This window comes from Pogona vitticeps, chromosome 6 (assembly GCF_051106095.1).
Source record: "Pogona vitticeps strain Pit_001003342236 chromosome 6, PviZW2.1, whole genome shotgun sequence".
NCBI classification, from domain to species: domain Eukaryota; kingdom Metazoa; phylum Chordata; class Lepidosauria; order Squamata; family Agamidae; genus Pogona; species Pogona vitticeps.
This window is the reverse complement of record NC_135788.1, coordinates 73,410,793-73,421,693: the sequence shown is the minus strand read 5'-3', so window position 1 is coordinate 73,421,693 and position 10,901 is coordinate 73,410,793. Positions and strand designations below refer to the sequence as shown.

At 41.1% G+C, this 10,901-nt stretch overlaps 1 protein-coding gene across 5 annotated transcripts in view; it reads left to right on the top strand.

The window, feature by feature from the left end:
* Window positions 1–1,376: 1,376 nt before the first annotated feature.
* The window catches only part of TNS3 (tensin 3), a 301,059-nt gene continuing 291,534 nt past the window's right edge, over window positions 1,377–10,901 (top strand). For 4 of the 5 annotated variants that reach the window (XM_078377581.1, XM_020811228.3, XM_020811227.3 and 1 more), the window contains exon 1: window positions 1,377–1,622. In XM_078377581.1, coding sequence (XP_078233707.1) covers window positions 1,530–1,622 — 93 coding nt within the window. In that variant the 5' untranslated portion in view covers window positions 1,377–1,529. The remainder of the gene's footprint in view (window positions 1,623–10,901) is intronic. The other variant, XM_020811229.3, reaches the window with a different exon arrangement.

Below are 10,901 nucleotides of genomic sequence, written 5' to 3'. Positions count from 1 at the left end.
CACTTCCAGTTTCTAAAGCAGGCTAACTCTGGATTAAATGAGACCCGAACGCAAAACTATATTTAAATGGCATGTTTCATACCTTGTAGATTTTACTGTGAAATTTGGGTGTCATCAGCACACTGGTGATATCAGACCACCAAATTCTGGACAGCTTCTTTCAGGCTTTTCATGTATATGTGAAATAGTATGGGGAACCAAAAAAACCTGAGACACTTCACAGTGTTTCAGACCTCCAAGCCACCTTAGGCAGCAGTTTCTGCTGCAGAACTGTGGCTTTTGTTAAACTATACCTGATGGATTTGCTCAGGAGCTGGTACATAGTAGTCAGCAAGAGCCACTGAAGAAAGGTCTTCTAGTCTATTGTGCTACTCAGTGAGGAAGCCTTGTTAACTAAAAGGGGGGAGAACTCACTTAAGGGTTGCCAGAGTAGATATTTAAATGTAAAAGAGTAAATGCTTTGGTAAGCACCAAATTCCATTTCTCACAAATGTCAACAGAGAAAAACCAAGGCTGATTACCTCACTTCTTGTTTCCCTGGATGTAAGAGAAAATAAAAATAAATGCACATACATAAATTTTTCATTGTGAGCACATTCCCGTTGTTTTAATGACAAGGAAGTGAGAGTGAAGGTGAAGAAAATGGCACTAGAAAGCAGCAACAATTGGGAAACATCAAAATGACTTGTGTGTGAGTTACTGGACTAGTTTGGTCATTTTTTTCAGATAATTTGTTTAGCCATGACAAACATTTTACTTTTGAAGTGAATGTTGAGATTAGAGAATCTTCAGCTTGATGGATGGTGCCTTCATACAATTGGGACAATTGTTATGCTCTTCTTTTGATGATTTCACACTATATCTAACTGCAGAAAAGTATATTTTAGTAGGTTTTTTTAAAAAAATCCCTTTGGAGTAAGTAAAACCTGTCAGTTAAAATAAAATTTACCGGTTATAGTATAGAAACTCCTGTACATGTTTACTAAATTACTTACCTAGAACAAGGGGATTACAAGTGCAGCTATGTATTATTTTCTCTGGATGTTAATTGATTATGGAGTATGTTTGTAAATCTTATTCTTACAACGATTTTTTGCTTCAGAAGTTTGGCTATACATCTCAAGATATTCTGGTCTGTACTAAAGAAAGCTAGGTTTGTTCATACTTGGCTTCTCTCTCTCTCTCTCTCTCTCTCTGTGTGTGTGTGTTTGTATTCACATACACCCCATGTGTAGTGGTTTCTTAGTTGGCTGCTCAGCTATGTGTTGGAAACATATGTTGACATCCAAAATGCCCTGTGGAGTCTCTTGGGTCATGGAGCCAACCAATCCCTAAACAAGAAGGATTAAAAGGGTGGGGAGAGGGGGGGGCTTGACATCACATTGTTAGCTAGCACACATTGCAAGTAATGCTACACAGAATGGGTTAGGACACTTGCCTGAAGAGGCAGATTCTTCCTTTTCAGCACATCAAGCACCAGGGCAGCGTTGCTTGGAGTGCTTGTATGGGGGAACCTCCCCCAGGACAAAATGCGAAGTGTGAGTTTTCATTGCTGTAAGAAGACTAGCAACAAAAAGCAACTGGAGCGCTCACTTCCTCAACTACAGAAAGATTCTAAACAGGTACAATGTGAATGTCTTATCCGCATGAAGACTATTATACTGTGTTTTTTCTTTTACACAAATCAGTGGAGGTTGACTGAACTTTTCCTGCTGGATTTTAAGCAGTCTGTTTGCATGAATAGGGGATTCTTCTTCTACCCGACCAGAGTGTAGAAGAACCTCTCTCATGTTTCAGATCTTGCTCAGCTTTGGCAGAAAACACTGTAGGATGGGGCTGCTGTCTGGAATGGAAGATTTCATTCAGCTTGCTTCTCGTCAACTGGAAGCTATGATTCAAGGCAATGCAGACAGAGTGAGTCCATGTGAAATGGGGTAGAAGGACTGTCTTTCTTGCTAGCTGGCCAATGTTTTCTTAGGTTCACTGGAATTTCATTGTCAGAGCCAAGTTAATGCCATCCTTGGCTGGGAGTAAGAGTGTGCAAAGCAGGGATTTGTTGTGCACATTGGTTGCATCTACTTTTATGAATGAAACTAGACAAGGTAAGTGAGAATTCTAAGTGCTGTGCTTTGTGCTTTCTTACTTTCAGCATTCTTCCTTCGTTTCTGTTTGAAGAGATAGCTATAAATCATAGATCAATTAGACTTCACATAATTTTAGGCTGCCACAAAAAAAATATTGCTGTCTTTTTTCAGATTTTTTTTTTTGTTAAATACTGGAAATGAAGTTCATGATTTTGAAAAGGAAAAGACTTTTGCAGAACATGCAGTACACAGTTGTGTGTTTTGTACGCATTCCAAATATAATTTTTTATGTCTTCAGAGAGAAGCTGATGTCTGTGCTTATACAGACATCTGTGCAGTCACGTATGAACATAAACACACACATACACACAGAGAGTTTTATTTTAAGCTAATCAAACTGATGTCTGGGCTATATTGGTATATAACGTCTGAAAAAATGGAATTTGTAGTCCTCCATAAATAATGTAAATGGAACATTTTCTGGATTCTAAATTCAGCTGCCTTCATTTTTATTCAAAATTCTACACCAAAGATATAATTTTGCAAATTTGCATTTACCTTGGTAGTTTTCAGAATTTATTCTGTTTCTTCAAATTGTGGAATGAGCCACGCAGAGATGTAGCTTTCCAGATTCCAAGGCAAATTATGAACAAGCTGTTGATATCTCTTGGCTAAATGGGTTTATAAATGTGTGTGTGTGTGTGTGTGTGTGTGTGTGTGTGTGTGTGTGTCTGTCTGTCTGTGTGTGTGTGTGTGTGTGTGTGTGTGTGTGTGTGTGTGAGAGAGAGAGAGAGAGAGAGAGCGCACAAACTGTGTGTTTGTATTATGTGCTTTCAAGTTTATTTCAAAATATATGAATCCTACTAGGGTTTCCAAAGTATGGGGGATACCTAAGTGATTTTCCAGAGCGGGAAAGTGATTTTAACCCACAACTCCTAAGTCCCAGTCTGACATTCTGTCACTACACTACACCAGCTCTCTAAGAATAGGGATCAAATTCCGTCTGTTTCATTTATATTGCATTTCTAATCATTCCACCACCATTCTTAATTTATCCAAATTCTGTATGGCTATGCCACCTTTTTCTTTTCCTGTTCGGATGTGGAAATGTATGTGTAGTTTGATATCTACTTTTCCTAATCCACACATTTCTAAGCATTCTCTCTCTCTCTCTCTCTCTCTCTCTCTCTCTCTCTCTCTCTCTTTCTCTCTCTCTCTCTCTCTCTCTCTCTCTCTATCTATCTATCTATCTATCTATCTATCGAGATATGTAAACTATGTCCACATTTTCCCAAAGTACACTTTTTTTACTGGAGTGCATTTACGTGGATTTAATCAAAAAAAGAAAAGGGAAAAAAAGAATCTGATGTTCATTATATTCTCCTCAGGAAAAGAAATCAAAATATGTATGCCTTTTGTTAACAGTCTAAGAGACTATGCAAAGGATAAATCTGTTTAAAAGAAACCCTTGGCTGATACAAAACATCTTTTCCATTCTTAGGCAGAAAAGTTTCTTAGTTAGACTTTGCCTTTTCTTGGGCAACAAACATGCTTTAACTCTCCTTCCCCGGACACCCTACCTTGTTTCTGATGTCTTTCTGCCCGATTCTGCTTGAGCTTAGTGTTGAAGATTTTTGCTTTTTGCTTTCCCTCTTTGGGGCCATGACTACATGTACAGGAAGATTTGAAGGGAGACAGCAAAACAAACAAACAAACAAACAAACAAACAAACAAACAATGTGGTTTCACATAAAAATCAGAGAGGACCTGGAAACCAAAAAGGATATGTATAGGAAGGGAAGGAATGCCAGGCCACAAAGGAAGAGTACACACAAACAGCAAATAATTGCAGGGATGGCATTAGGAAGGCAAAAGCTGAGAATGAGCTGAGGTTAGCAGTAGATATTGAAAGCAACAAAAAAGTATTCTTCTGGTACATGCATAGCAAAAGACAGAGAGAAGAAATAGTAGCTTGACTACTAACTCTCCTCCTCCTCCAACTCCTGGGTAACTGGGTGTTGAGGGACTGATCAGAGGCTGCTGCAGCACGGGTGTCAAGACCAGCTCCCCCATCAGGCTCACTTCCTTCCTCCACCTGTTCCCTGTCTGGGCCTTCTTCCCTTCAATCTAGGGTACCAGTCAGCTCCTTCTTAAGACTTTACCCAGCTCTTGGGATCTCTGTTCTCTCTCCAAGCATAATCTTTTTCTCATCTCTCTTTCTCCCCAGAAGGAAGGTTTGCATTGAAATTGGTGATACCAATGCTTCTCTGCCTCTTCCTTCAGGACCATTAGCCTCACCCACTTGCTAGTCCAAGGGCCCTCCTTTGTGACTCACTCCCAGCCCTCTGGAAATTATCCAAGTTTTGGCTAAGACCTTTGCCTCATCACCTCCTCCTCCAGGAACTGGCTGTCCCTCAGGCTGAATGATACCCCTTGGCTCTTCACCTCTTTCTTGTTCCTTTCCTTTAGCTCTTTCTCTTTTCTCGGTGGATTCTGTTTCTACATTTCCCCTCTCTCCTTCCCACTCTTCCTCTTTATACCTATCTCCCTTTCTGGCTCCTTCCCTTCTGTTAGTTGTTCTCTCCAAGCATAATCTTTTTCTCATCTCTCTTTCTCCCCAGAAGGAAGGTTTGCATTGAAGTTGGTGATACCAATGCTTGAACTTGGGCTGTCCAGTCTGGCAGGAGAATCTAGTCCTGTTAGTTCTATTCTGGATTCTGTTGGTGAACTAGATGTCTCATACTCCTCTGTCTTTAAGGTGTGAGAGGATGACGCACTGATAGGGAGACCCGTTTCCCTCTCCTCCTCCTCACAGGCTGCATTAACAGAAGTATAGTCTCCAAATCCCATTAAGTACTAGTTCCCCTCTATTCAGCACTAGCTAGGCCTCATTGTGACTACTGTGTTCTGTTCTGGACATCACACTTGAAGAAGGATACTGGCAAACTGGAGCAAGTTCACAGGAAGACAACAAGGATGGTCAAAGAACTGTAAACCAAGCCTTATGAGGAAAGACTGATGGAACTGGGCATGTTTAGACTTGAGAAAAGAAAGCAGAGAGGAAATATGATAGCACTTTTCAAATACTTGAAAGACTGTCATACAGAGGAGGGGGAGGATCTGTTCTAAATCATCCCAGAGCATAGGACACATAATAATGGGCTCAAGTTATAGGAAGCAAGATTTTGACTGAATTTCAGGAAAAATTTCCTAGCTGTTAAAGAAGTACAATAATGGGACAAATTACCTTGGAAGGTGGTGAGAGTTCCTATGCTGGAGGCACTTTAAAAAAAATTAGACAACTATCTGTCAGATATACTTTGATTTGGATTCCTACATTGAGCCATGGTTTGTACTCAGTGGTTTTAAGGGCACTTCAAGCTCCATTAGTCTATGATTCTATAAATTTGCAGCAACTTCAGTCACTGCACAGGATGAAATTCTGGTGTGGCTTTTAAAGGTATGTTCCCCCCATCTCCACCATAAGCAATATCACTAACAAGCCAGTGCTGAAGGGGTTGGGAAGCCTCACTGGCTTTTTAAAAATGCACCAGGATTTCCATCAATGACCAGCCAATGCTGAGAGGCTTTCCAGATACCGACAGTGCTGGGGTTGGGGGCTGACATAAGGCAAAAATGGAGCTGCGACTCAGGAAGAACAACTTCACTGGGCAGTGCCAGTGAGGCTTCCCAGCCACTTCAAGATGGGTTGACTATTGACATTGCTTTTGGTGGAGAAGGGGGCAGCTCCAGTGGCTTCTTTTCCTTCCACATTGTGCTACCCAAATGGATTACTGTTCTTTATATCCTGGGGAGAGGGACCATGAGAGGAGAGAGAGAGAGCCCAGCCAGGCTACTGACAAGAAGACCATACACCAATCATTTTGTATTAAGCACTATTCATGTAATGGTTATTGATGAGCTATAAGGCATAGGATCTAAGACAAAAGGTACCAAGAGGCCCCTCTTTCATACTTCCCATTCACACAAGATACTCACTCATCCAAAAGACCCTTCTCTGGTGGGTGATCAGTCCTCAGCAAGGGTGATGGGAGCAATCATTGTAATGCTGTTGAAGCCCACCTGTTTCTTCCTGGGCCATCCTTCTTATAGGTATAGAACTTCCTTGTGGGCAAGCAGGAGTCAGACTCTGGTTTCCTGGGCAGATACAATCTGTTGCCATGCAGGAATGCTTCCTTTCACATGTGCAGTTTGACTCGGCTTCAGCTAGCCTGCTTCTTCTTTCTTGTCTGGACAAACAAGTCCACATTTAGAATGTTCTTTCCATGTCTGCAGTTTCTTACTTATATAGAAACTTGAACTCTTGCCATTTTTTTCCAGATTTGTATCAGACTCACCATTCCATCTTCCCTTGCAATTTCTCTTATTATTTCTTCTTCTCAGGTCTGGGGTGCTGGTCTTTCTGGCACCCAAGCACACTCTGTCACACTCTGTCACTCATAACAATTGCAGGTGGGTGAGGCTGCCCTAATTCAGGCATTGTCAATAGCAATGGGAAACCTCCCAGCACTGGCCAACATTGTTTTCAGATAACCCACAGGTTATCTAAAATGTGTAGTTCCTGCCTTGCTCTGCCTGCAGATTAGCATTACAAGATAGCGATAACTCCCCTCCCCACTGGATTGTCCTTTCAGTATCTTTTTGGCTTTGGGAATTTGATACTTCATTGTCTACAAAATATCTTTTCAGACAATAACAGTGGATGTAGGTGGTGGCGGGGGAGGTGTCAGTGTGGTAGAGTAGTGGCCTTATGCTGGCTATCCCACCATCATTTCTACACCATCACTTAATGAGACTATTTGTATAGTCTCGATGTCTGCAGGCATAGAGTTTGTACATTCATGTCATCCTGGAGAAAATTCTAGGGTTGGCTGACCAATCACCATTAGAAAAGTCAGGGCCTGGGAGAGAGTTGTGTCCAGGAATTGCGTTTAAAAGAGTAATGGCCCAGTGTAGCATACCTTAATGTGCCAGGACATTTGTTAGGCTGGCCCCATATCCAGTGTTTTGTAAATCAGATGGCACATGTAGTTAGTTCAGACTTATGGGGCCAGAATTCTTCTCAGCCAGGTTGCCAGTTCATTACTACTGTAAGGCAACTAAGGTAACATATAAGGCAATACCAATGAGTACAAGCCCATCTGACAGGCCCAAATATTTCTGTGTCACCAACAAAGTGGTGGTGAGTAAATGCCAGTACAGGGGCACTGAGAACAGCATTGCCAGAATCCCTGGGAGCACAATTGTACCTGGCATGGTCTGGATTAAGCTAAACTTGATCCTGCCAAGATGACATAGAGCTGAAAGAGAGAGAGAGTGAGGGAAGGATAATAAGCCACATAAGAATGGTAAGCCAGCTATAACCAACATTGAAGCTGAAGCTCCTACAGGCCCATGTTGTCATCTTTAACAGAGGTAAACCTTGCTGGAATTCAGTAAATGGCCAAATATATTCAGCCCCTGCATCATGACATTGAGAACAAAAACATCCATGAAAATACAGGTATTTGTCATTCTGAACTAACGTTTACTGTATATTGCTTGAGGGCAAACCATGCAAGTAACATGAGGTTTTTCAGAGTTTTTCTCCTACAAAAAGTGGAGAAAGAAACTAGACGACTAGCTATCCTTGACTTGATTCTAAGCAACAGAGATGACTTGGTGGACGAAGTGGCAGTGAGGGGAATTCTAGGCTAGAGTGACCGCATTCTACTAGAATTATTGATTTCAAAGGAAACCAAAGCAGAATGTAGCCACACACATATATGCTGGATTTTTAAAAAGCCAGTTTTAATAATCTCAGAACAAGGATGAGTAAGGTTCCATGGGAGGAGATCCCAACAAGAAAAGGAGTCCAAGAAGGGTGGGAATTTCTTAAAAAAAGAAATTCTAAAAGCACGACTCCAAACAATTCCAACAAGAAAAGGGGGGGGGCAAAAAAGGCAGTGTGGCTTCACCAAAAAACTCAGTGAGGACCTAAAAACAAAAAAGACATGTATAAGACGTGGAAATAAGGCCAGGTCATCAAGGAAGAGTAGAAACAAGTAGCAAGGAGATGCAGGGATGGCATTAGGAGAGCAAAAACTGATCAGCTAGAGACACTAAAAGCAATAAAAAAAATCATTGTGAGAGCAAAACACAAAGAAAAGAGACAGTGGCACAGATACTGAGTGGAAATGGAAAAATGATAACAGATGATAGAAAAGGCAGAAGTACTCAATTCCTATTTTAGCTCAGTCTTTTTCCATAGCACAGACTATGAACCTCCAGACAAATGTAAAGTGCAAGTGGAGGGGACAGGACTGCAGCTGGAGATTGATAAAAAATAGTCAAGGAATACCTTACCACCTTGAATGAGTTCATATCTCCAGGGCCGGATGAACCACATCCGAGAGTACTGAAGGAACTGGCTGAAGAACTTTCAAAACTGCTATCCATTATTTTCTTGAAATCATGGGAAACAGGCAAAGTGCTAGATGATTGGAGGAGGGCCAATGTTGTGCCCAATCTTCAAAAAGGAACCTAGGAACTAGAGGCCAGTCAGCCTGACATCAATTCTAAGGAAAATTCTGGAATAAATTATAAAACAGTTACTATACAAACCTAGAAAACAATGCAGTAATAACTAGAAGACAACACAGATTTGTGAAGAAAGAATCCTGCCAGACTAATCTGATCTCATTTTTTGATCAAGTAACCTCACTGATAGGGGTAATGCTGCAGACATAGTATATCTTGACTTCAGCAAAGCTTTTGACCAAGTGTCCCATGATATTCTGCTTAGCAAGCTAACTAGGTGTGGGCTGGATAGATCAAGTGTCAGGTGGATACAACGTTGGCTACAGAATCGGACTCGGAGGGTGATGATTAATGGATCCTTCTTTAACTGGGAGGTGGTAACTAGTGGGGTACCCCAAGATTCAATCGTGGGTCTGGTGCTCTTTAGCATTTTTATTAATGACTTAAATGAGGAAGTGCATGGAATACTTGTCAAATCAGTGGGTGATACAAAATTGGATGGAATAGCTAATACCCCAGAAGACAAAAACAGAATTCAAACTGATCTTGACAGGCTGGAACACTGGGCTGAAAACAACAGAATTAAATTCATTAAGGATAAGTGCAAAGTACTGCACCTCAGGGAAAAAACACCAAAGAAACAGTTACAAAATGAGGGATATGTGGCTCAGGAATACTACAATCAAGAAGGATCTTGGAATTGTCGTAGATCACTTCTTTTTTTTCAAAGAAGAAGAAGAAGAAGTAGCTATCTTTTTAAAATCCTAGCCTTCTTCCAAGAAATTCAGGACAGGATACATGGCTCCTTTTTTCATAAAGCTGGAAGGACTGAGAAATAGCAACCAGTGCAAGTCCATTCAATTCACATACAGTTATATATTAATGTTTATTAATATGTTAACATATTATATTCAAATATGTTAATAATATAAGTTATTGTATTTATAGTCCCCCTTTATTCCAAGGCACTCAAAGAAGTTACATGGTTCCCCCCCCCCTTCATATTCATATCAATATTATGAGGCAAGCTAACCTGAGTTGCAGTCAATGACCCAATAGTTTTCCTTCATGGCTGAGTGGAGACTTGAACTTGTGTCTCCACAATCCTAATGCACCATTACATTTCACTGGGTCAGTTTCATGGATTTGAACTCAGGTATTTGTGGCTGAAGTCCACAGTCTACCTCCAACATAATACTGGATTAATTACTTAATAGGGTAGCAAATTCAGCTGTCAGTTTCAGATTCTTAGACGTCTCCAACATTGTCAGATGTTGAGTACTTTCCAATCATACCGGTCACAAAGGGCACCATGCAAGTTACCTTCTCTGCCATGATACACAGATATCATATATTTCTGTGCAGGCACATGCACATACTTCGAAGTATTATAGGTAAAGGTAAAGGTTCCCCTTGACAATTTTTGTCCAGTCATGTTAGACTCTAGGGGGCGGTGCTCATCCCCGTTTCCAAGCCATAGAGCCAGCGTTTGTCCGAAGACAATCTTCCGTGGTCACATGGCCAGTGCGACTTAGACAAGGAACACTGTTACCTTTCCACTGAAGGGGTCCCTATTTATCTACTTGCATTTGCATGCTTTCGAACGGCTAGGTTGGCGGGAGCTGGGACAAGCGACGGGCGCTCACTCCGTCGCGTGGATTCAATCTTACGACTGCTTGGTCTTCTGACCCTGCAGCACAGGCTTCTGCGGTTTAGCCCGCAGCGCCACCACGTCCCTCCCTCTAAGTATCATACACACAACATTAACTAACAAATAAACAAATATGGATTTATAGTATACCTATCAATATAATCTCCAAGACAGTTTACTAAACTGCATAACATAAGAGAAGAAATTAAAGACATACATAAATATATTACAGTCAGTAAACCTTACTGCATATTGCACAATTTGGGCAAATTTGCATAACTGACTTCATTTTCCACACTCTGTTCTACATAATTTATCCTGGTATTGGTTGTCAAGAAGAAGAGCAAGGTGCACAGAAGCTGTTCTATGCAAGCACTGAAATTTTGTTTTGTGGTGGGAGCCTGTGGTCATCCAGCTGTTGACTTACCGCAAGTCCCATTGTCCCATGTATGGGCCATGCTGGACAGGAGTCAAGAGTCCAACAACAGCTGGAGGATCACAGATTCCTTGTGGCTTTCAAGATTTCAGCAACTGATATTTACACATGTCCATCATTAGTCAGGTGCATTGTAAAAATTAACTTTGGATTCATTTTCATAACTGTTTAACAATAATTAAAGAATGAA